Below are 21,151 nucleotides of genomic sequence, written 5' to 3'. Positions count from 1 at the left end.
ACTGAATGATGAATGATGCATTTTTAATTGTGTTTTTTTTTCACCTCATTAAAACTTTCTGTTGTTGATTGTTCTCATTTGGCTGTTATTGAATGTTTCTGTGGAGAGGTGAGCTCACAACAAGGACTTAAGATTAATTGTTTAGTAAAATATGAAATCAAAAGAGGCCTGTTAATAGACCTGTTGTCATCCTCTTCTGTAGGTCAACAGTCAAAGTGCTGTTGAGGGTTTCTTGAGGAAGTATCAACAGTGTGTAGACTGTGATGTCACTTCAACAGGTAGATGTGACATTTGCAGTCAAATCTTATTGATCTGTCTTGTGTTTCACCCAACGCCTGTTCAACTTTCCTTCACCTCTCCTGAGATATAAATATATTATTTATTTAACAGATGTATGGAGATACAGATAGAGCAGCTTCCTGGACGGCTGCCTCCTTTAAACAAAAGACTCTTTATATCAAAAGACCCCTAGCCCGTCACCTCTCCAAGCCCAGTCACATTCATTCACAGTCGCCTGTGGTTAAAGCAGACTGGGCTGGATCAGGTAACTGCAACAGCACTGTTGGCAAACTCACAGTCTAGATAGATGCGAAGATAATAACATTTTCATTACTGGCATGAGTAATTGTGGTCGCAGCAGAGAGTGCAGGAGGACAGATCTGTGAATCAACAGGTTTGGTTTGGTTCTATACCCTGAGGAAAGAAGTAAGAAGATACTGTTTGCTGTTTGTCATAAATAACCACCTTTCTTTGACAGCTCTAATAATAACCACGGAGCTCTAAATCACTGATACACTGGAGTCCAGAGTATAGACACTACATCAATATCAGGTTTCACTCTTGTCTTTAACAGACTATTGGAGTTTGGTTCTGATATATGTTGCTGTTGCTGCTAATCTGTCACTGATCATGTGCTGAAAGTTGTGTAATAAGTAATAAAGAATTGTTTTTTTTAAAGGTCACATACCTACTGTATATCAAAAACATGCCTTTCCAGTGCACCACATGATATAAAGGTGTGTTTGGAAATGTGCTGTCTCTTTATCAGGACTTTATTTTACCCTATCAAAATCAGATTGTAGGACCCACTTTGTCAGTTTTGTGAATCAGAATAGACATGGATCATAGTTATCAGTGACTGAACATTGGATAAAAGGAGATCATTTTTTATCAGCCTTTAGCAGTTCCCATTTTCACTGTAGTTTAGAATGTGACTGTAATCTAATTTAAGTTCAGCATCACATGTTGCCAACATGTTTTACATTTAAAATGTCTGAATTTAACTGAAATACACAGTTTATAAATGCAGCACGTTATTCAGTCTGCAGCCTTCTGAACAAACACCTTTCATCATCTGTTACTCCACAGTTAACCAATCTGTTACCAAGACATTTCACTTCATTTATAGACGGAGAAGACATTGCAATTTTTTCAGAACTCAGGGAGAGAATCCAAAGAAAATATGAAAAAATGCTCAGGAGGGCCTTTCATTTTTCATAAAGTAAAATATAAGATTTATCTCACCTCCCCACCCCAATGACTGCCGTATAATTCCTAAAAAAAAGCAAAGCTTTGGGCCATAATCATATGAATAAAGCTTTTAAAACTTACTCATTATTCAGTTATTTCAGAGTAATCAAAGTATTTCCTCCTTGCCCATCTGATTTTATGGTTGTAGGTTATTATCTGCTCTCCTACTTGGGCAACTGCAAAAGGGTTGTCAGATTATTGCATCCACATCACATGTAGACTAATACATCACACACACACAGTGTCAGACCACACTGAGCTCATTTTACGGGCCAACTGTGATCGACAGTTTAAGATATAGGTCTGTTGGCCGAGCTAGGTGTCCTTCATAAAGATATAGTAAAGCTCTGGAAATCAATCCCACACTCTCGCCACTCTCAGCAGCACACAGGCCGCTATTATCCACAGCAAGTGACTTCCACAGGTAGATCTGCCACCCTTTGAAATAAGGTGGGTGGGTTGTACACTCTCAGGCGTCTGTCTGTCTCTTGCCAGAAAGCCAATCTCTCAATGTCTCATTGCTGCTTTGTAGATAATGTAGGCTACATCCCTCTCTCTCCCTCTCTCTCTCTCACACACACACAAGCACAAACACACACACTCTCTTTCCCCCCATTCTTGTTGTGTTAAAGAGCAAAACAAAGACATATCTGTTTGGGTCTGCGGTATCAGTCTGGCTGCTCCTCCTGCCATCTCTTTTTTTCCTGTGACAATTACTTCAACAGAGGTGGTTATTGTTAGGTATGAATACCGCACCCTTAAAAAGTGTTGTTGTAATAATAATAGTAATTATTATTTATTATTTGAAAATTAACTTCTTATCATTTTTACCTACAACTGAATTCTGCAGAGGATAAAAACACTTCATTACAAGTAAAAGTCCTGCATTGAACAGAGTAAAAGACACATTATCAGTTTAATGTACCCTCAGTATCAAAATATACTCATTGAGCAGCAGAATGGCCCCTATCAGTGTTATTACTATAAACCTGGGTTATTCTAGCTGATCAATAAATGTGTAATCTGCATTTTAATATTGGAGATATTTGTTAATAGGTGTATTTTATAGGCTATACTGTTGGGTATAGTTGATTTGCACTGTAAAACCATGTATCGGATTTTATCGTTTTGGGGGGGGTACCTCTTTATTTATAACAAAGTGGTACAACATCAATGCAATTCGGATTAAATTTAAATTAAATTAAAATTTGAGAAACTTATCTGCAAAGTATAATTATACAACTATACAATGTCTGGTGGAGTAAAAAGTAGAATAATTGCCTTTGATATGAAGCAGTGTAAAAGTATAAAGAAGCACACAATGGATATACACACAAAGTACAAATATATCAATATTTTCAGTAAATAAATAAATAGAGTATTTTACTTTCTACCACTAGTAACGTAGCAACAGTCTAATATGGACTCATGTATGTGGCCGTTAAAATCAGAAGGAGATAATATTGTAATATATAGGCTGTATCAATAATATGATCAAAAACTATTGCAGAAAAATAAGTAAATGTTTGATACGTTTTCGTGAACAGTAATAACCCGGTAGTAGTTAGTTACTTTGAAGCGGGTGTTTGTTGAACCGGAAGTAACTCCATCCACGCTAGTCTGAAGACTCGTTGCGGATACGAAGACAGTCAGTGGAGAACAGACGTGGGGACTGCAGGCTGAGAAACTGCTTTTATTAATCAGCAACCATGTAAGTATCTATGGAGATCATACCGTCTTCGGCAGAGTGGGCATTTTTCAGCCTCAGAGCCTGAACTTTTAAGTCCCACCAAAATAAACGGTTAGCCTCAGTGCTAACCTCGTTAGCATTTCAGCAAAGGCCGGTTAGCTGGAGCTGATAAACCCTTTGTGTCCCTTCGCTGTCTGTATTTTCACTTCTACTTTATAACTACGTCATTGTCACAATAATAAGTTAAATAAATGATTTGAATTTGCAAAGTTGAAAAGTTACTATTGATAAATAAAACACGCTTGGTATAAACTAGTGAGCTACATGCTAATAGTGAGGTCAAAAGTGTTTGAAGTGCGTTTTTTATTTGTCCCTACTGTTGTTTTGTAAAATATATATATTTAACCTCATTTTTATAAATTTCCCATTCGGCTTGGATATTCTAGCTCTCTATCTTTGTCCAAAAAATGCAGATAAACGTACCTAGCTTCATAATAGCACGAGCTTTATGGACCTATCGAAGTAAACACGACGCTGAAGTTAGCTTCCGACTCGGGGTTAAGGAGAACATAAATAATGATATAAGATAAATGAAATGAAATAGTATAAAGGTTTCACAAATCTGAAACTGTGTTTTAATGAGTCTGTAGAGTCTCCTCGTTAATCTAGTCCAGATTTGACGAGTCTAAGTATAGTGGTTTTTGATCTGGACCTGGTATAATGTGGTCTGGATGGAGAAATATCAGTGAAATCGCCCTCTTTTCAGTTTTCATAAGTAATATAAAGGTTTCACAAATATGAAAGTGGGTTAGTAATGAAAAACAGAAAATTATCGCTAAAAATCATTATTTATGTTTCCCTTTACTTTTCCCGTAACCGTGAATCGTAAGCAGCAGTCGTGTAGTAACGTTAAACTGCCAGTAACTATAGTAATTAACGCCTGAAAGTGGTGTTCTGACTTCTCAAAATTACAGGTAAAACCAACAGTCCACATTTACCGTTGTGTTGCTTAAGTCGAAATGTTTCCTAGGTGGATGTGTTTTTGGACACAGGCCTGGATCATTTGGTTGTAAATACAGAACCATATCATCCATCATTATGCATTGTTGTGTGTCACTGGAATAGTGGACCAATTTGTGTAGTGGTTTCTGTATGGCCTTTTTTTTTTTTTTTTTTTTTTAGTTAGATTCCTGACATCCAGTTGTAACAAATTATTTATGTACATTTGAAACGGAAATTTAAGTAATCTGTAAATAATTACAAAATCTATCAGGCTAATTAAAAACAACACAATCCAACAACATAACTGAAGATTATTTTGCAGACAGAAAACGTGTAGGATGAAACAACAGTGTATTATGCCTGCCCTTATTACAACCGATTTCTTGTACTATCAAATAAATGTAGAATATTCCTACACTACTAATGGTATAATGCCACTCTGATCATACTTACGTATTTATTAACATTTTAATTGGTATTGTTTCGTGTCAATTTTCAGGAGTCTGTTAACAAAGCCCAAGTCAGAGATGACCCCCGAGGAGCTCCAGAAACGCGAAGAGGAGGAATTTAACACTGGCCCCCTGTCTGTGCTCACACAGTCAGTCAAGAACAACACACAGGTCCTCATTAACTGTCGCAACAACAAGAAGCTGCTCGGAAGAGTCAAGGCCTTTGACAGGTACTGATTCCAGTCCACTAACTTATTACTTAACAGATTTTAGTGCAAAAAAGAGATTAATACTTGTTTATATTCACTATTTCGTAAGTGCATGTTTTTGTTATTGAAGTCAAGATGGTATTTTTACTGATATCAATACTGATGTCTCAAAGATATGAGCACAGACTACTTAAAATCAGATATTTTATAAAGGATAAAGTTATTTTTTTCGCAGCATTGTCAAGTGTATGAGATGTATTTTCTTTCTACAGCAGCTTGATACTCAGTGAAGTTAGATAGTACATTTTTCCTGTAAAAAATGGATAATTATTGTCACAATGTAAAAATCCTACTGGTATCAAAGTAAATGAAAAAGCACCCTAAAGTCCTTGTTATTAACAAATTAAACATCAATATTGGTGCGGTATCACAGGAAGAGTTTGATATTGGTCCTGATTTTGCATTTCTAATCAATTGTTGCATACTGATACCATCTCTTTTTATGTTTTATTCAATCTCAGATATATAGCCTTCTTTTCAGGGGTTTTTGTTTTCAGAATCAGTAATATTGTTCTATTGCTAATGCTATAATTTCAGGCATTGCAACATGGTGTTGGAGAATGTGAAGGAGATGTGGACAGAAGTTCCCAAGAGCGGGAAGGGAAAGAAGAAGTCTAAGCCAGTGAATAAGGATCGCTACATTTCTAAAATGTTCCTCAGGGGAGATTCTGTCATCGTTGTGCTGAGAAATCCTCTGATCACTGGAAAATGAACTGCTTACTAGTGCCCAGCTGAACCACACAATGGTCACAGAGCCTTTTTTTTCCTTTCTTTTTCCTTTTTGTTGAAAGATTTAAAGCGATCTGTGGACTGTCAATAATGGAAACCTCTTTGTTATGTTTATTTTGTTGTTGGATCGTTGCAGTCACTATTGGGTAAGATACAGCGTCAAAATGGTGTCTGTACTGTTTGGAGAGCTGATTAGATTTGATGGTTTTGGTTTGTCTACAGAAATCTTCTGTATTTTTCATTTTTAATAATAAAAGTGATGAATAGATTCAAGTGTGTGTGAAGGTTTTTACTTGCACTTAAAGTTTTGGTGTAGTTTTTATTTAATCATACTAGTTTCAGATGTCTAACATTAATTTTGATAAATCTGTTTTAATCATTTTAACTCTCTTTTTTTAATCATAACTGGGTGTTTAGACATATTACACCAGTTATTTGCTTCCATTCCTCAAACCTATATCGTGATTTTTTTTTTAAAAAGTCCTCATCTAATGCACACTACATCAGATGTATCAGAGAAAGCTGTGGTGAAAACTTGTTTTTTCTTGGGTATCCTTGCCATCCCCCTCCCTCTCCACCACCTCCCCCTCCTCCCGCTGTCACCCTTTCACTCTCCCCTGACGGCATCTTATGTGTCAGGCTTGATTTCAGTCAGCAGCGCTCAATATGCGACAAACTGCCGTTTAAAGGCCCTCTGCATTATTAATGAGACCAGATGTGCTGACTGTCACTTCACACCCTGATCTCTCTCCCATTTCGGGCTGTTCCTCTCTGCTGCTCGGCCCCTCCTGACCACTTTGTTAATTGTCTTAATAGCTTAACAGCAAGTGTCACCTTACTTCTCTCTAAGGTTTGGCACCTAACTTCTGTTCTCTGGTGCTCTCAGATTTAGTGGTCAGGTGAAGTGTACTGGATTTTAATTGTGTGAGTAAATAAAAAGGCTGTCTGTATATTTTACAAATTTTGAATCAGTCCCTCTGGTTTTATCTGTAGGCTTCATAATAAAAATAGAACCACCTGAAGGGCATTTTTGTGTCCAAAACTATTCTATTAACTCCAGCATACCTGAGACCAGCACCTGTGGGTGGGCAGTAAGCCCTGTTTGATTTACAGCTCTCAGGTGAAGCCTGCTGGAGCATTGAACATGCATGCAGTGAACTTTCATGACTTTTCCTGATAATCCAATGTTATCTATTTTACTCCTGCTTTAGGCATATCTCAGCTTCAACCAAAAGTTTGAGGGAGATCATGTTGCAGGGGCCACAAAACTGACAAGTTTTTGCATAGAAGTGGCCCAAGGCAGAAGGAAACACAGCAGCTGCCCAGAGCCCTGTGGACACCAGGAGGCCCCCAAATGACTCATCTAATTAAAATGTTCAAGTGATTTTATCTTCATTGTACAGTTTTTCTATTTGCACTTTTCATACAAAGGAACCTGCACTGAGCAGATTTAAAGGTTTTAAGTTAAGGTTTATCTACTAAGTATTTATAGCACCTTATTAAACAAATTTACAAAGATTTACAACAAAAACAAAAGATTAACTCATGAGGATCAACAAGATAAACATTTAGATGAGAAAATGGCCTAATAAGAGTAAAATAGATGCAAGATTGCAAGTAAATTATACATATCTCTTCATTGTGACTGAACCTTTAGTTTAAAGGCATTTTGCACTGTAAAAAAAAAATCAACCGAATCTGAGTAAAAGTCCAGATTCATACTGTTTAAACCTGTAGCTTTTTGACTTCTATCGACTAAAAGGAGTTAACTGCGTAGAACCATCCAGGGTGCTTTTTTTTGTTTTGTTTTTTAACCAAATCTTGACCTAAGTTTAACCAGTATACTTTACTGTAACCTCAACCCCAAACTAAACTAACTAAAACTGAACAATGTGTAACACAATGTAAGTACAAATGTATTAGGGCCTGAGCGATACTGGATTTTTGGGGCCAATGCCCCAATATTAGGGTGTAAAAAAAATTCCATTATTAATATATCGGCTGATAATCTTATATATACAGAATATATATATAAAACCTCAAATGTAATTATCAAATACTTGTGACAAAGATATGTAATGGAGGCAGGATATTTTACAGGTTAACAAAAAACTAAAAAAAACATGTAAATATTTATTAAACTTAAATTAACAAAAAGTATCAAATATACATAAAATGCTGCCTATATAACTTTAAAAAATAAAAATATATATATCAGCGCATATCAGACAAAATATACACCAATACCGATATATCTGTGATAGGCCAATATCGGCTGATAATATTAGCTGACCAATATATCGGCCGGGCTCTAAAAATGTATAAAAATGTTACAATAAATAGGACCACATGTTTCATGGTCCATGATATGGAATACTGGATTTTGTACTGAGCTGTGCTCCAGCTGAAGATCTGTCATACTGTGGTGCAATAAGGCTGATTTTGGCTGGTCATCATGTGCTAGACTTAAATCCAAATTCAGACTGTTTATGAGAAGTCATCTATCTGTCTACAGATCTCCTTGGCTAATATTGATTTGCAATCACATGCCTTTATTTATTCACTAAACTTTCTACAGCCACAGAGGTCTGGTTCTCACCAGGGTCACAGCACAATAACAGCTGCAGTTTCAGTCATTGATAACATTGTCTCCCCCCTGGATAAAAAACAATTCTGTGCCACTCTCCTCATTGACCTCTCAGAAGCATTTGATACCATTAATTATAAAATCCTAAATCATAAACTACAGTCTATACATTTAGATGAAGCCACGCTTAATTGGTTCCATTCTTACAGAGACAACTCAGACTGTTGTTGCTGATGCTGCTTAGTCAAGCCCTCTTACCATCAGAAATGGGGTGCCACAGGGGTCTATCCTTGGTCCATTGCTGTTTACATTATATATAAGTAACTTCCTAATCAATACTTAAATGTCCATTTTTTTGCAGGCTCAACCTCAGCTCAGGCCCTGACTCGTCTTCAGTCTGCTTTTGATGCTTTCCAAACATTACTGCTTAATCATAGACTAGTCTTAAATGCAGAAAAGAACAAGTACATGGTATTCTCCACCTCCGCCAGTGACTCTGACTATCCTGGCATCAAAACTTTAATGGCACCCACATTACTGTTGCTAAGTCATATAAATACTTGGAAATTTGGCTTGACAGCAGACTATTACTCAAGATTCATACTCATAGTGCATTACTCTTTATCACAAATGGCAAATTTTATACATTCTTCTCTGTATCACAAGGTTGGTTGGATTCGCTTACAGACAAGAAGAAATAACCATCTCATGTTATTCAGCTATAAAGCTTCCAGACTACCTCACATCTGTTCTTTCATTGAAATCTAGTAAGTACAGTCACGATCCAGTAACTACTTGATCATAGACGTTCCTCACATTCACATTAATGGTGGCAGAACTGGTTTAAGGTACAATGCACCTTTTTAAGTGGAATGAACTGCAAACTGCACTCAAACATAAAGCTTTATTGTCTGATGTTTTTTATGATTCTTGTAACTGCTTTTATTAAAACTCAGGTCTTTTTTTCATCTCAATAAGACTACTTGATTAAATCTAAATATATATATATATATATCTTTCTGTCTGTGCCCAGTGTTATCAACTGTGCTTTCAGCCAAACACTACATGTAAACATGGATGACTAAAAAGGACAAAACATCATAAAGTGTTTCAGTAAGGTGTTTGGACAAAATCAGCTAAATTCTCCTTGTCATAGATTCTCCAGGTCTGTGATTTTCTGCCGTGAGGATGAACACCATTATTCCTAAATATGTTAATTTGGTGTTTTAATGATGGTTTTGGAAATCTTTTATAGGAGTTTAAATGGGCTGGTGACAGTGAGGGCCCTAGACAGGATTCACATCATTTTGACATTCATCAAACCAGGACCATGATGGCCAACAGATTCCCATCTCAGTTCCTTTATGCACTCAGTGAATTAAGCAGCTGTTTAGGGCCTGGTTGCCATCAGTGGACCCCCAAATAAATGCTGCATATATAAGCCAAGTTTAAGCTTCTGATACAGAACAACTTTGAATTATATACAATAATTATATAACTGGCCCCACTATGACCAGTGAGCTCCAAAGTGTTGCTGAAGATCTTTCCAGCAACATGGGGAACGAATATCTTCACTTGACACTTTTTTATATATAGCCCAATCCACAAAAAATGTAACTCTAAAGATTATTTTGGATTAAATAATTATCCTCTCAGCTGCAACATCCTGGGACAGAGTGATGTCAAACAGCGGGTGGGCCTATTTGGAGATGCCTTGGATAAAAACAACTTTGAGGACCACATGTGTTGAGTGTCATGATGCGCTTCTCTCATGTTACTCATGATCTCAAAGACAAGTCAAAAAGTCTCTTTCCCTCCAGATTTCGAGGGGTTAGAGATCCATGAGCAGGAAGGCAGATGTTTTATTCAGTAGGTAAGCGATAAGAGGGGGGAAGTGTGATTATGATAGCGATCGGCCATGAACCGATACTCGAGCCTCCGAGCAACGCGACACCCTGGAGCGCATCGATCGTTCCGGTAACGGGAGCCGCCGCCGCAGTTTGTTTTCAAGCAGAGCAGAGTCCGGGTGTCAGAGCCGCCGGGCCAGGTGGAGGGAGAGGAGGAGGAGGAGGAGGAGGATGAGAGGGTATCAGCTCCGTAAACACACGAATCACTCATCTCTCTTAAAGTGTGAATGACAGTAACTGCAAGGACACATTCAGTGACAGCCAAAACAAGACGGATCAGGTGCATGTAGACCCGGCCTATTTACAAACAAGTGCTGTAGTGGGAGAGAAGATGCCCATAACACAACTATTTTATTCTAATACACTTTTAACCTTAATCCTAACGACTTTTTGTCATTGTCACAGGTGTTTTATTCTATCATTCCAATTATCATGTCTTTGTAAATCAATGTGTTCCTTATTACTTTATATCATTGTTTTCTGTTTCTGTTTTAATTAGTGCTTTAAAAACAACAATGTATTGGGGTCCAGGGGGGCCCCAGTTAAAAGCACCCAGTTCCGCCTGTATAGTTTTAATAGATGGAACTATTTGTTGAGTTCATGTTTGCCATGGGTCCTAATTTCAAGTATCACACACTATCAGGGGGAGAAGGAGAACTCTGTCAGTCTTTCTCAATGCTTGGTGGAAAGATTGTACTCAGGACAAAGGCTCCAATTTGTATTAAAGAAAAGTGTATATTTTCATTTTACACCATATGCAAATGAACTGTAACTTTCCTAAAATAATACCAATCTGTTTTTAGATGGCATTAATTACATAAGTAATGATGTATTGAGAAGTACTAAGTCAACATTTTGCTGTGATGGTTGTTTCTTACAGTAGTTTATTCTTGGGGGCACCAGTCTGTAGTCCTTGTGTGTTAAATATTGGTAGGATGAGGGTTAAATGTCTATAAACCTTTACTGGGACAATAAGGATTATTATTAGGTTTCAATAGTCCATTACATGGGTTTAGTAGTTTGCCATCAGCAGGACCGTAGCCAGGATTTTAGAAATATGATCCTGAGCCCAGATTTCCCCAGCACAACTCCACCAATGTAAGAAATTTGTGACCACCAAAAAACATTTAAAAAAAAGAAAAAAAAGAAGAAAAAAAAAGTAATTTAAAATCTAATAAAATTTTTGAATATATTAAAATCACAAAGTAATTTTATTGATACATTTAATTGCATATTTTGTTATTTCCCTATATGAAAAGTAAAAGATATTTAGATATAAGATGTTTAGACAAAAAAAAACAACATCTGAATCAGGCTTTAAAAACTCTAATATGCATAATATATACTACAATGTAAAATCCTTTGATGTCCAGAAATAGAGAGACATGACCTCGGTGTAATAATGCTTATAGCTAATATTTAGATTTAATACACTATCATTTTTCTGTTCATATAATATCAAAGTGAGATATTTGTAATGTGTCATTGCATTTAGGATTTAGGATAACAAAATGAAAAGTGGAGCTATTGGAAAACATCTTCACAATTGTTGTTTTTTTTATGTAAAAGCTGATAGTTGATATTGTAATATAACATCATAATGTTATTTTAGTCTTTGACTCTTAAAGGCCTGCTGTGGCTCTTTCCGAAGGAGACTTGACAAAGACAAGCATCAGCTAAAAAAAAAACTGATTGCACAACAGAAGAAAATACAGGAATGCAACATTGATAGGGGATTTTTTCCAGTAAACTGCTGCGTAAATGTTCCACATAGACATCTGAGTGTAATATATTATGGTCACATTGCCATCTAGTGGATTATAAAAGTAATGTAGAGGTTTCCAGCAGAGATATGCTTTGACCTGACTGACTGGCCCTTTTCATTTAACACGGTCTGTGTTTAGATCCAAAATACATTTACTGTATCATGAAAGCATCATCTGATCTGACACATGAATAAAAATATTTATCATGCTTTATCATGCTTTTTCTTTTCATAGAAATCTGCCTGTCACATGTAATCTTTCTTAGAGTAGCTCAGTGCTCTGGTATTAAAATAAAAACTAAAGTTTAAACTCTAAAACCAGAAAATTTTAATACAAAAATAATTTTATATTCTTGGCTTCAGGATAGTATATATATTAGTATACACTGTCAGTGTGTAATGGTGCCTTAAAGGGGGTGTTCAGGGCCTACATGTCATTTCAGCTTCTCTCTACAATCCCACTGCTGTCCTTTACTTAACTGGCCTCCAGCACAGACCTCTTAGTGAACAGTTGTGTCTCGCTCCCCTCCTCCAGCCACATTCCTCCCCTGTAAAAAAGGAGATGGGGTGAGACTTAGAATACTTGAGTAACAATAACACTCATTGAATTTCCTTCAAAAACTATGAATTTGTGGAATGCAGTCAATAAATCATGTGCAGTCTCATATACATCCCTGTCCGGCTAAATGCTGCCAACTTCAGCCTCCAGACTGACACTTTGTTTCTTTGGCTGAAGTTGTATAATTCTCTTTATTCGTCTGCTATTCAACCAACAGTTGGGGCCGAGGCTTTCAGACGCTGCCTCGGGACTGTGTGCCTCGACAACTCCTGGATACTCTGATGTAAGCTGTAGTAGAGGTGCAGTCTGTTTACATAATAGCATCTTTTTTCTTCAGACACACAGGCTTAGAAGTGTAATTCAGCCCAGTTGACCAAGAACATCCACTTTGTCAAAATCCATGTTCTCCCTCTTTGTCTTTTCATTTTCTTCTGCATCTCCTCAACCTTTAACAATACCTCCAAAACACCTTCGTCTCTCCATCATAGCCACTCGACTCCACCGCGTCTCATGTAGGCCACTTCGCAGGTCTTCTGTCAGGCTGCCAGCTGTGGACGGTGTTGACCGACTGACGTCAAGCCGTGGAAATAAAGCTGCGGTGAAGGGGAGGAGGCCAAGAGAAACCTAAAATTACTGCATGACTGTTTCTAATTCTTTACGGGCTACTTTCTGGGAAGCAGACCAACTTTTTGTGTCTGCGCCAACATATATCACACAAACACCTACGCACACACAGCTCACAGGATCTGGTGTTAATATCTGCAAAGCTGCACACTCAGCGGAAGAAAAGAAATTGGGGGTTTACTTGACAGTTTGAGCTTTAGTAGTCAGCAGGGTTAACAGGGGGCACATGGCTCAGAAATACCAGACTAACAGTTGCTCAGAGCAGTCAAGGATCAAGGATATCTTTATTATCCCTGAAGGGCAATTTGTTGTTCATCAAGCAGTAACCAGACAAACAATAACACATAGACAATAAATACAGTAAAAAAAAAAATCAGAGTTGTTTAAAAGGCCAATGGCAGCAGGGACAAATGAGTTCATGAGTCTATTGGTTCTGCAGACTGAAGCAACTTGACTTGAACTATGTATATCAGTGTGTGTGTGTGTGTGTGTGTGTGTGTGTTGAGACTAAAGGCATATTGGCTTTCTGGATGTTTACACATGCCAAGCAGACGTAATGCATTCCTTTCTCATCCCCTCTTCCACTTCTGTCCCCATTAGGAAGAAGGAGTGCTTTTAGTGTGTACAGTATCTCAGTGTTGAAAACTGGGCCATGTGAGGCATCGGACTCCTTTTTCCTTTCATTGTTTGAATTGAATTAGAGAGTATTAGGCTACTTCTGCGTGTATTGTGGGTTAATTAAAATATTTCTGCGGTTCAGTATAGAATATTTGTTGTGTCTTGCCCTGTCCATTGAATCAGCTTTCCTCATTCCAGAAACATTACTCATTTAATGCTGCAGAAAGTCTATCTATGGAATAATTGAACGGCTGGCCACAGTAGCTGGGAGAAACCTGGAGTTAGCCAGACAGCCAGCAGGGCGAGGTGGAGGGCTTGGCTTGGATGAGATGCTGCCTTCAAGTGCTATTGGATATTACACATATCAACCGCCAATTTAGTATGTGAGACATTGCTGGAATGACCAGCTTGTCAAATGTGATGTGTATGGGGGGATGATACATGTGGGACACTTGATATTGATCTGTGGAGGTCAAAATGGAGGCTGTGGGGGGTCTTGTAGTCCTGTGGTTATAGGATTAGATGACAGCTATGTACTGTAGTGCCATGGATTTGACATGGATGAGGTGTCAAAACATGGCAACCCATTCATTACCAAAAAAAAAGAGAGAGAGAGAGAGAGAGAAGGAAAATATTGGAGGGGCTTTCTTTGTGTCTGCTGTGCTGATATACTTTTGGGGCGCATTAATCATTACTGCAAGCTGTTTTAAATTCTTAGTTTTGACATTTCACTTGTACTTTAAATTAGATTTTGTTGCCAAATGATGAACCACAATGATCCATGGGTACAGATGCCATCGTCACTTCAGAGACTATGTTCCCCTTAACATTTCTTATGAAACATTAATCATATTACATGGTTAGAGGAGTGCATTTCTACCATATTTCACATTGAGAGGAGATAATGGAAAGCATGTGTTCATTTCCACCTTTGGCAGTGGATGTCTGACCGTTCAGGGCTCAGACTCCCACCTGTATCAGGCTTCCTTTTGTTTAATTACCACTCTAATAATATATTTGTTTTTTATTTTGTTTTATATCTGTTGGATTTTATCTATAATTGTGTACAGCTGTATAAATAAATGTTCTTACTCATTTACAGTAATAGGTTCTACATGCAGGTGTCTGTACTGTCTTAAGTACAAGAAGAGGAAGAAGTACTTGATGAGTAAATGAGTGATCTAGTTCTGACGACCAGGCTACGCTTGGGCAGGTTATGAGTTGCATTTGACAGAGATAACAAGGTTAAAATGCTCACATGGTAATTAGTTGATATACTGAAACTTAAACAGTTGATGTTAACATTAGTTATTTTGTGATCATCAGTAATGAAAGAAGTATTGAGATCTTTTATTTCAGTAAAAGCAGGAATATCTCAAAGTAAAAGTACTCCATTATGAGTAAAGGTCCTGTTACCTAAGTAGAGGAAGTATTAGCAGTAAAAAAAATACAGCAGAATAGCTTTGTCAGAATGATATATTATTGGATTATTGTTAGTGTTTAAGGCAGGTTTACTGTATATTTGTTGTAGCTGGTTAATACTATGTACAGTCAGGTAGTTTAACAAAGGTTCAAAGGTTTTATTTGTCACATACAGGGTTGTACAGTGATCTATGGTTTTGCAGTGAAATGACAAAATGACATTCTGGTAGCACCATACACTGCAAGATTGGATAAAATAAGAAGAGAAAAGAAGAATTAAGGGGGGGAGGGGGACTTTGGGGATTATAAAGAAATACAGAAATATAAAAAAGGAAAGATTTAAGAACACATTACACGGAAAAATAACCATGTCTTAGGAGAACTTCATAGACTATGAAATTGCCTCTGCATCCTTTATAAGCTAATAATTTGCTTTTTATGCAAAATGTTCATTTTCGAAACAACTAGTAACTATCAAATAAATGTTGAGCGAAAAATACAATTTCTCTCAGAGAAATGTAGCAGAAAAAGGAAATAATTGTGCTTAAATGTAGTTGCTTGGGTAATTATAGCTGTTTACATCCACTTTTGGTTATCATATTTCTAATTTCAGTCCCTGTAGCTTTCTGTTGCCTCGCTTTCAAAATAAATCACAACAAAAAGTCATTGAAAGTGAACCATACTGACTGTTTCGGGGTTTTTCTCGAGGCGCACGTGAACGCACCACGGGATTGAAGCCTACTTTGAAGCTGGCGGGTTGGGCCACACTCCAATGAATTTACCCAGACCTACCGACCGACCGACGGAGAGGAAAAAAAAAGTCTGGCGCAGACACACGAGTCTAATCTGTTAGAAGCGGAGCTCTCATAGTGTGAGGGGAAAAAGTTTTGCCTTTGGTCGCAGCGGCGCTTCTTCTCGGTTTCACCTCTTTAGCTCGTGGAAACCAATGTGGGATCGTGATTGGAGTTGACAAGCCCGCTCCACTACTGTATCTACTCCCCCCTCCTCTCCGCTCCACACAACCAGGAAATCGTCGAGGTGTGCTTCTTTATCCCCGCTAGTGGCTACCCCGTTTGCGGGTGTAGATGCGCTTTTTTCCGCCCGTGTTCCTCGTGTTTTTATTTCACTAGTTTGACTTTTAACGCTGGGCTTCAGCTCTGAAGTCAGCCAAACTTGCCGACGAGGAGAGGATCTCCACTCTGGCCGAACAATGAGGTGGGTAAAGCGGCTCAAATCCCTTCATCTTCATTGTGTTTCCAGGCTACATTTTGCGTTTCGGCCACTAGTTTCACAAAGGCGACTGGTAAATTCCCACAATATATGACCTCTTTAGAGTCTACTTAGTAGTTAAATCGCCACAGCGGCTGTTTTCCGACACATTAAAAAAAAAAAGCATTTCTTACTCAGAAATAAGTCGAGCTTCTTGCTGTCGTGGTGTCGTTACAAAGTGGCACACATGAGTGTGTGTGTGGCAGGTTTCTGTGACCTTTGTGAGTCAATAACTGGATAGTGTGCGCAGGCCTATAAGAAAGTATTTTAGTCGAAATGACAGCCTAGTTATACCTGTTCAAATGTCTGAGCCTTTGAGGAAATATTAACATGTTGGGGTAGTTGAGCCGGTCAGATGACACCAACATTGTTACTGTTTCAAACTCTCCATGTTGACTCTATTGTTTTGCTCCTCTGGCTGCAGTGCTTGCTCCTATATTTGAGTACTAACATGTAATAAAACCATTAAATGAAGTCTTTTTCGCTTCTCGTGGGTGAGCAGCAGTGTATTTACATCTATGTTAAAGGTTAGGGTCATTTATAGAACACATGAGAGGGGTTGAGGGTCTTGCTCAAAGACACTTCAGCAGGGTGGACTCTTGTCTTTACTGGGGCTCCTTCAGCTGCAGGATCACCACTTGGCCAGCCCGCTCTCTCCCCAAATGCATTTGCTGTTTATGTCATGTCATGCATTCCTCAGCCACACATTAAAACCCATCCCTCTCCTACTATTTGTCTCCCTCTGGGAGTGCAGGGGGTTTTGCATCGGGAACAAAAATTGCTCAGTGGAAAGCTCATGTCCACGAATTCCACATCCTGTCACAGCCTGTGCAGTTGGCAATTACATGCTTTGAAGCCGCAGCTCCTGGCTGGGGCCTATTTTTTTCTTTCCTTTTCCTTACATATTTAAACTGAGTAGCGCTCTACTCAAGACGTAGCTTGAGTCCTTTTGAAAGCTTGAGAGTTTAATTCTGGGCTGTGAGCTACAGTGTTGCACAGTAAAGGTGGTGCAGGGCTGATAACCTGTGTGACTAGTTCTTTATCTCAAACCTCTTGTGTTGCCCTTTCTGTAACAATATATCTCAGCTCAGGCACATGGGTTGGTCCGCGGTTTGTGTTTGTTTTGCATATTTCTTCATATTAACTTTGGTTTCAGCAGGAACAGGAGGCACTTGAACCGCCTAAAGTCCTGCCAAAGTCACCGTGATGCGTTAAACATGTGCTACTAACGAGGCTAGGCCTGCAACTAACGATTATTTTCATTATCGATCAATCTACTGGTTATTTTTTCGATTATGCGACGAATCGTTTAGTCTACGAAATGTCAAAAAGTAGTGGGAAAACTGTCCATTAATTTCTCAGAGCCCAAAATAACATCTTCATATATGTTGTTTTGTTCGACGAAAAGTTCTAAACCCAAAGATATTCAGTTCATAATGATATAAAACAGAAAAAAGCAGAAAATCCTCTCATTTGAGAAGCTGGAACCAGCTGATTTTTGGTGGGGTTTTTTGCTTGAAAAATCACGGAGATGATTAATCGACTTATGAAAATCATTGCTGATTGTTTTTCTTTTGATCGACTAATCGATTAACCGACTAATTGTTACAGCTCCGATTACGGTAATGCAATAATCAGCAAAGACACTGCTTTAACATACACAGTTCTAACTGTCAATATGAAATTCTGTGCAGCCCTGTGCTGGAAAAACTCAAGAGCATACCTGTGGTGTATGAGTGATTGTCAGACATGCAGGTACACAACTCTGACACGACAGTCTCGCCACCAAGGTGCGTAATAAAATGATTGCACATGACACACAAAGATAAGAGCACTGTTTTATGGTTAAATTGCTCCACTGCACTCAATAGATACCATAAACTGCTTCAGCGAGGCACAAAAACACACAATACAAAGTGTCTACATTAAGTGCACTTGTAACATGAAGTGGTTCTCGTTGTATTTGGGGACGTCTGGCTTGTTGATCATTAGGGATGCAATGATTATAGGTTTTAATGGTACAATAATAGTTGGAGGACAAGTCACTTCTCATGATTATTATGCGTTCATTTATTTCACAACGCCACGGGTGGATAAAATCACATGAGCATGTTTTGTTTTGAAGAGGAAGCGCAAGACACGCACTTCACCAAGGATCCTGCAACAGAGGGTTCAACTGCAGCAGTATTAGAGGTAGCCTTAGGTGAAGGTTTAAAATAGTGTTTTTAATTATTCTTATTCAGTATAAGATCAACTTTATTGATTCACTAGGGGGAAATATTACTAATGTAGGTATAATAAGTAATCTAATTTTACATGTGGCGTTTTTCATTTGTTTTTTTTTGTTGCAGTTTTAGTAAAAATGACAAATAAATGAAGAATATCTCTTATGCAGGTGTTATTAATCAATGAAATGTCATTAATTAGATCCTATGGCATAGTGCTGGAAGTCTACAAGATCCTAATGTTAAGTTAGTCTTTTACACCTGACTCATCGACTTACAGTACAAGCGTTTACTCAACACAGATGGGAGGAAGCAACAGGATGTAAATGGTCACACTGTAGCTCTTGAGGGGATTACATGCTGATTTGGTGAGCCTTTATTTATAAATGGTGCAATGCTCCTTTTCCTGCTTTGTTGTTGTTGTTGTTGGTTTACGTTGCACTGAAAGCCCAACTCTTAACTCTCCGCTACTTTGACTGTAAGTGACATATTTCTATTTAATTCCCTACCGACTCAATGTTTCATTAAGTAACCTGCCACTAAACTAATGGTTTTCTAACTTTGTTATTACTTAGTCTATTACCTTCACTTGAGCATGTATAGCTGGATGCTGATCTCGAAGATGTTGTATTAAAGGGAAACTTTGGTATTTTTCAACCCGGATCCTATTTTCCCATCATTTTGTGTCTTGGTGACTAATGGGAACAGCAGATTTTGAAATTGGTCCAATATTGAGCGAGAGCACTTCAGCTGGCAGCTGCTAAACGGAATGTAATGTAATCCGATGGGGCAATAACACACCGTCAATGTATGTCCATTAAAAGTGCTTGTTTTTGCCACTGACAGGCTCAGATTGTTATTATAAGTGTCTGATAGCGTTGTGGAAAGGACCATACAGATATAAAATGTTTCTCTTTGCCTTTCACTTGATCCGGTCTGTTTGTCACTGTGTCTCACCAAGTCTCGCTCAAGGAGAAGTCTCGCTCTGAAATCTTGCGAGAGTTAAGTTGTTGAAATATGCTAAATATTCATCCATGACTTTGAAAATCTTTTAGATAACACTAAGCTATTCTTTCTGTACTTCAACACAACAAATTCCTCCCAGCACTCCTCTCTGCAACCCTGTCATGGCTGAATATTTAGCTGATTTCTACAGCAAATCCTGCGAGATTTCAGAACAAGACTTCTCCTTTAGTGAGACTTGATTAGACACAATACCAAACGGACCGGATCAAGCGAAAGGTAAAGAAAACGTTCTATTTCTCTGTATGGTTCTTTCCATAATGTTGTCAGACACTTCTAATAACAATATCTGAGCCTGTCAGTGGCAAAAACAAGCACTTTTAGTGGACATACATTGACTGTGTGCTGTTGCCATGTTGGATTACATTGCAGTCTGTTTCACAGCTGCCAACTGCAGCACTCTCGCTCAATACTGGACCAGTTTCAAAAATGGTTGTCCCCATTAGTCACTTAGACACAAAATAGGGTCCAGGTTGAAAAATACCAAAGTTTCCCTTTTTAAGTTGGAGGTGTTGGAGATCCGTCTTCTTGAACAATCCCCTGTCCATTCTTTATGTATCCAAAATACTCCCACACTGATGATTTAAGGCGTTTTGGTGAATACAGTGTTTCAGTTTTGGGTCCCTCAGACATTGCCAGAACACTTCTCATTTCCTTTAGCTAATGTTGCCCCCTTCAAAAATAAGTAAGGGGAGTCGCTCTCAGCAGCACGGCATTTTAAGCTGGTACACCAGGTTTGTTTTGGTTCCACCTGCAGCTTGCCGGTTGCACCTATGGACATTTTTTTTCATTGGACATTTTTTCTTTTACACAATTGTCTAGTTTTGTTTACAACCGTTGTTCATAAAAAAAAAAAAAACATACCATAATGTCCCCTTTTTTTAAGAGTGAGAACAGAAACACTCAGTTTTAAGTGCGGTAAATAGTGAAATCAGTTAATCGCTGCATCCCTGTTGATGATTGTAGGTCTATCTGGATATTGCTTTGACTGACCCTCCATTGTGGTCTGAACAGTTCATGTCACCTTGTATAATAGGTAAAGACTGGAATGCAGCTCCGTGTTCATGCTCATTGTCATCCGTCCCCGTGGAATGTAAATGTTGACACAGAAGTGCAGTCGATTGGTCAAAAGTTCAACGATTTCCCCCAAATGAACAAATGGCTCAGTACTACATCTTGACTTAAAGCTGCCTTTACATCTGCAGTCAGCAGAAACGTCCTGCCATCCCACTCGTTGTCGTCTCCGCTGTCTCTTCAGCGCACATCTGCCTTCCCAAACATAAATTCATATTACTGTGAAATTTAGAAACTCCCCTCTGAGTTTTTCTTCCACATTTTTGTCACGGGGAACGAAAATGACTTGTGTTTACAGCACCGCATCAGCATTTAGGACCATGTTATCCTTGGGTTAGGTGGTGCCGGAAGTGCGTCCATCTGCTTTATGATTCACTGTTATTGTAGGAGAGGTGACTCTCGTCTACAC

The 21,151-nt window shown here is 38.3% G+C and overlaps 2 protein-coding genes across 4 annotated transcripts in view; both read left to right on the top strand.

Annotated features, from left to right (window-relative positions):
- Positions 1-3,111: 3,111 nt before the first annotated feature.
- On the top strand, positions 3,112-5,937 carry snrpd2 (small nuclear ribonucleoprotein D2 polypeptide). The gene is made up of 3 exons (XM_044355348.1): positions 3,112-3,241; positions 4,722-4,901; positions 5,478-5,937. Coding segments are annotated over exons 1-3 (357 nt in total). The 5' UTR covers positions 3,112-3,239; the 3' UTR covers positions 5,653-5,937.
- Positions 5,938-15,887: 9,950 nt separating this feature from the next.
- The window catches only part of vaspb (vasodilator stimulated phosphoprotein b), a 28,265-nt gene continuing 23,001 nt past the window's right edge, over positions 15,888-21,151 (top strand). The window contains exon 1 of one of the 3 annotated variants that reach the window (XM_044353964.1): positions 15,888-16,366. In XM_044353964.1, coding sequence (XP_044209899.1) covers positions 16,362-16,366 — 5 coding nt within the window. In that variant the 5' untranslated portion in view covers positions 15,888-16,361. The remainder of the gene's footprint in view (positions 16,367-21,151) is intronic. The other 2 variants (XM_044353963.1, XM_044353965.1) reach the window with 2 other exon arrangements.

The sequence above is a fragment of the Thunnus albacares genome, chromosome 6, assembly GCF_914725855.1.
Source record: "Thunnus albacares chromosome 6, fThuAlb1.1, whole genome shotgun sequence".
NCBI lineage: Eukaryota > Metazoa > Chordata > Actinopteri > Scombriformes > Scombridae > Thunnus > Thunnus albacares.
Note: the sequence above shows the minus strand (reverse complement) of the source record. Positions and strands in the feature narration are given on the sequence as shown.

Bases quoted from the DNA above. Each gene is read 5' to 3' on its own strand.
- snrpd2 (XM_044355348.1), top strand. The intron at 4,902-5,477 runs GTACTGATTCCA...CTATAATTTCAG, and splicing joins AGAGTCAAGGCCTTTGACAG to GCATTGCAACATGGTGTTGG.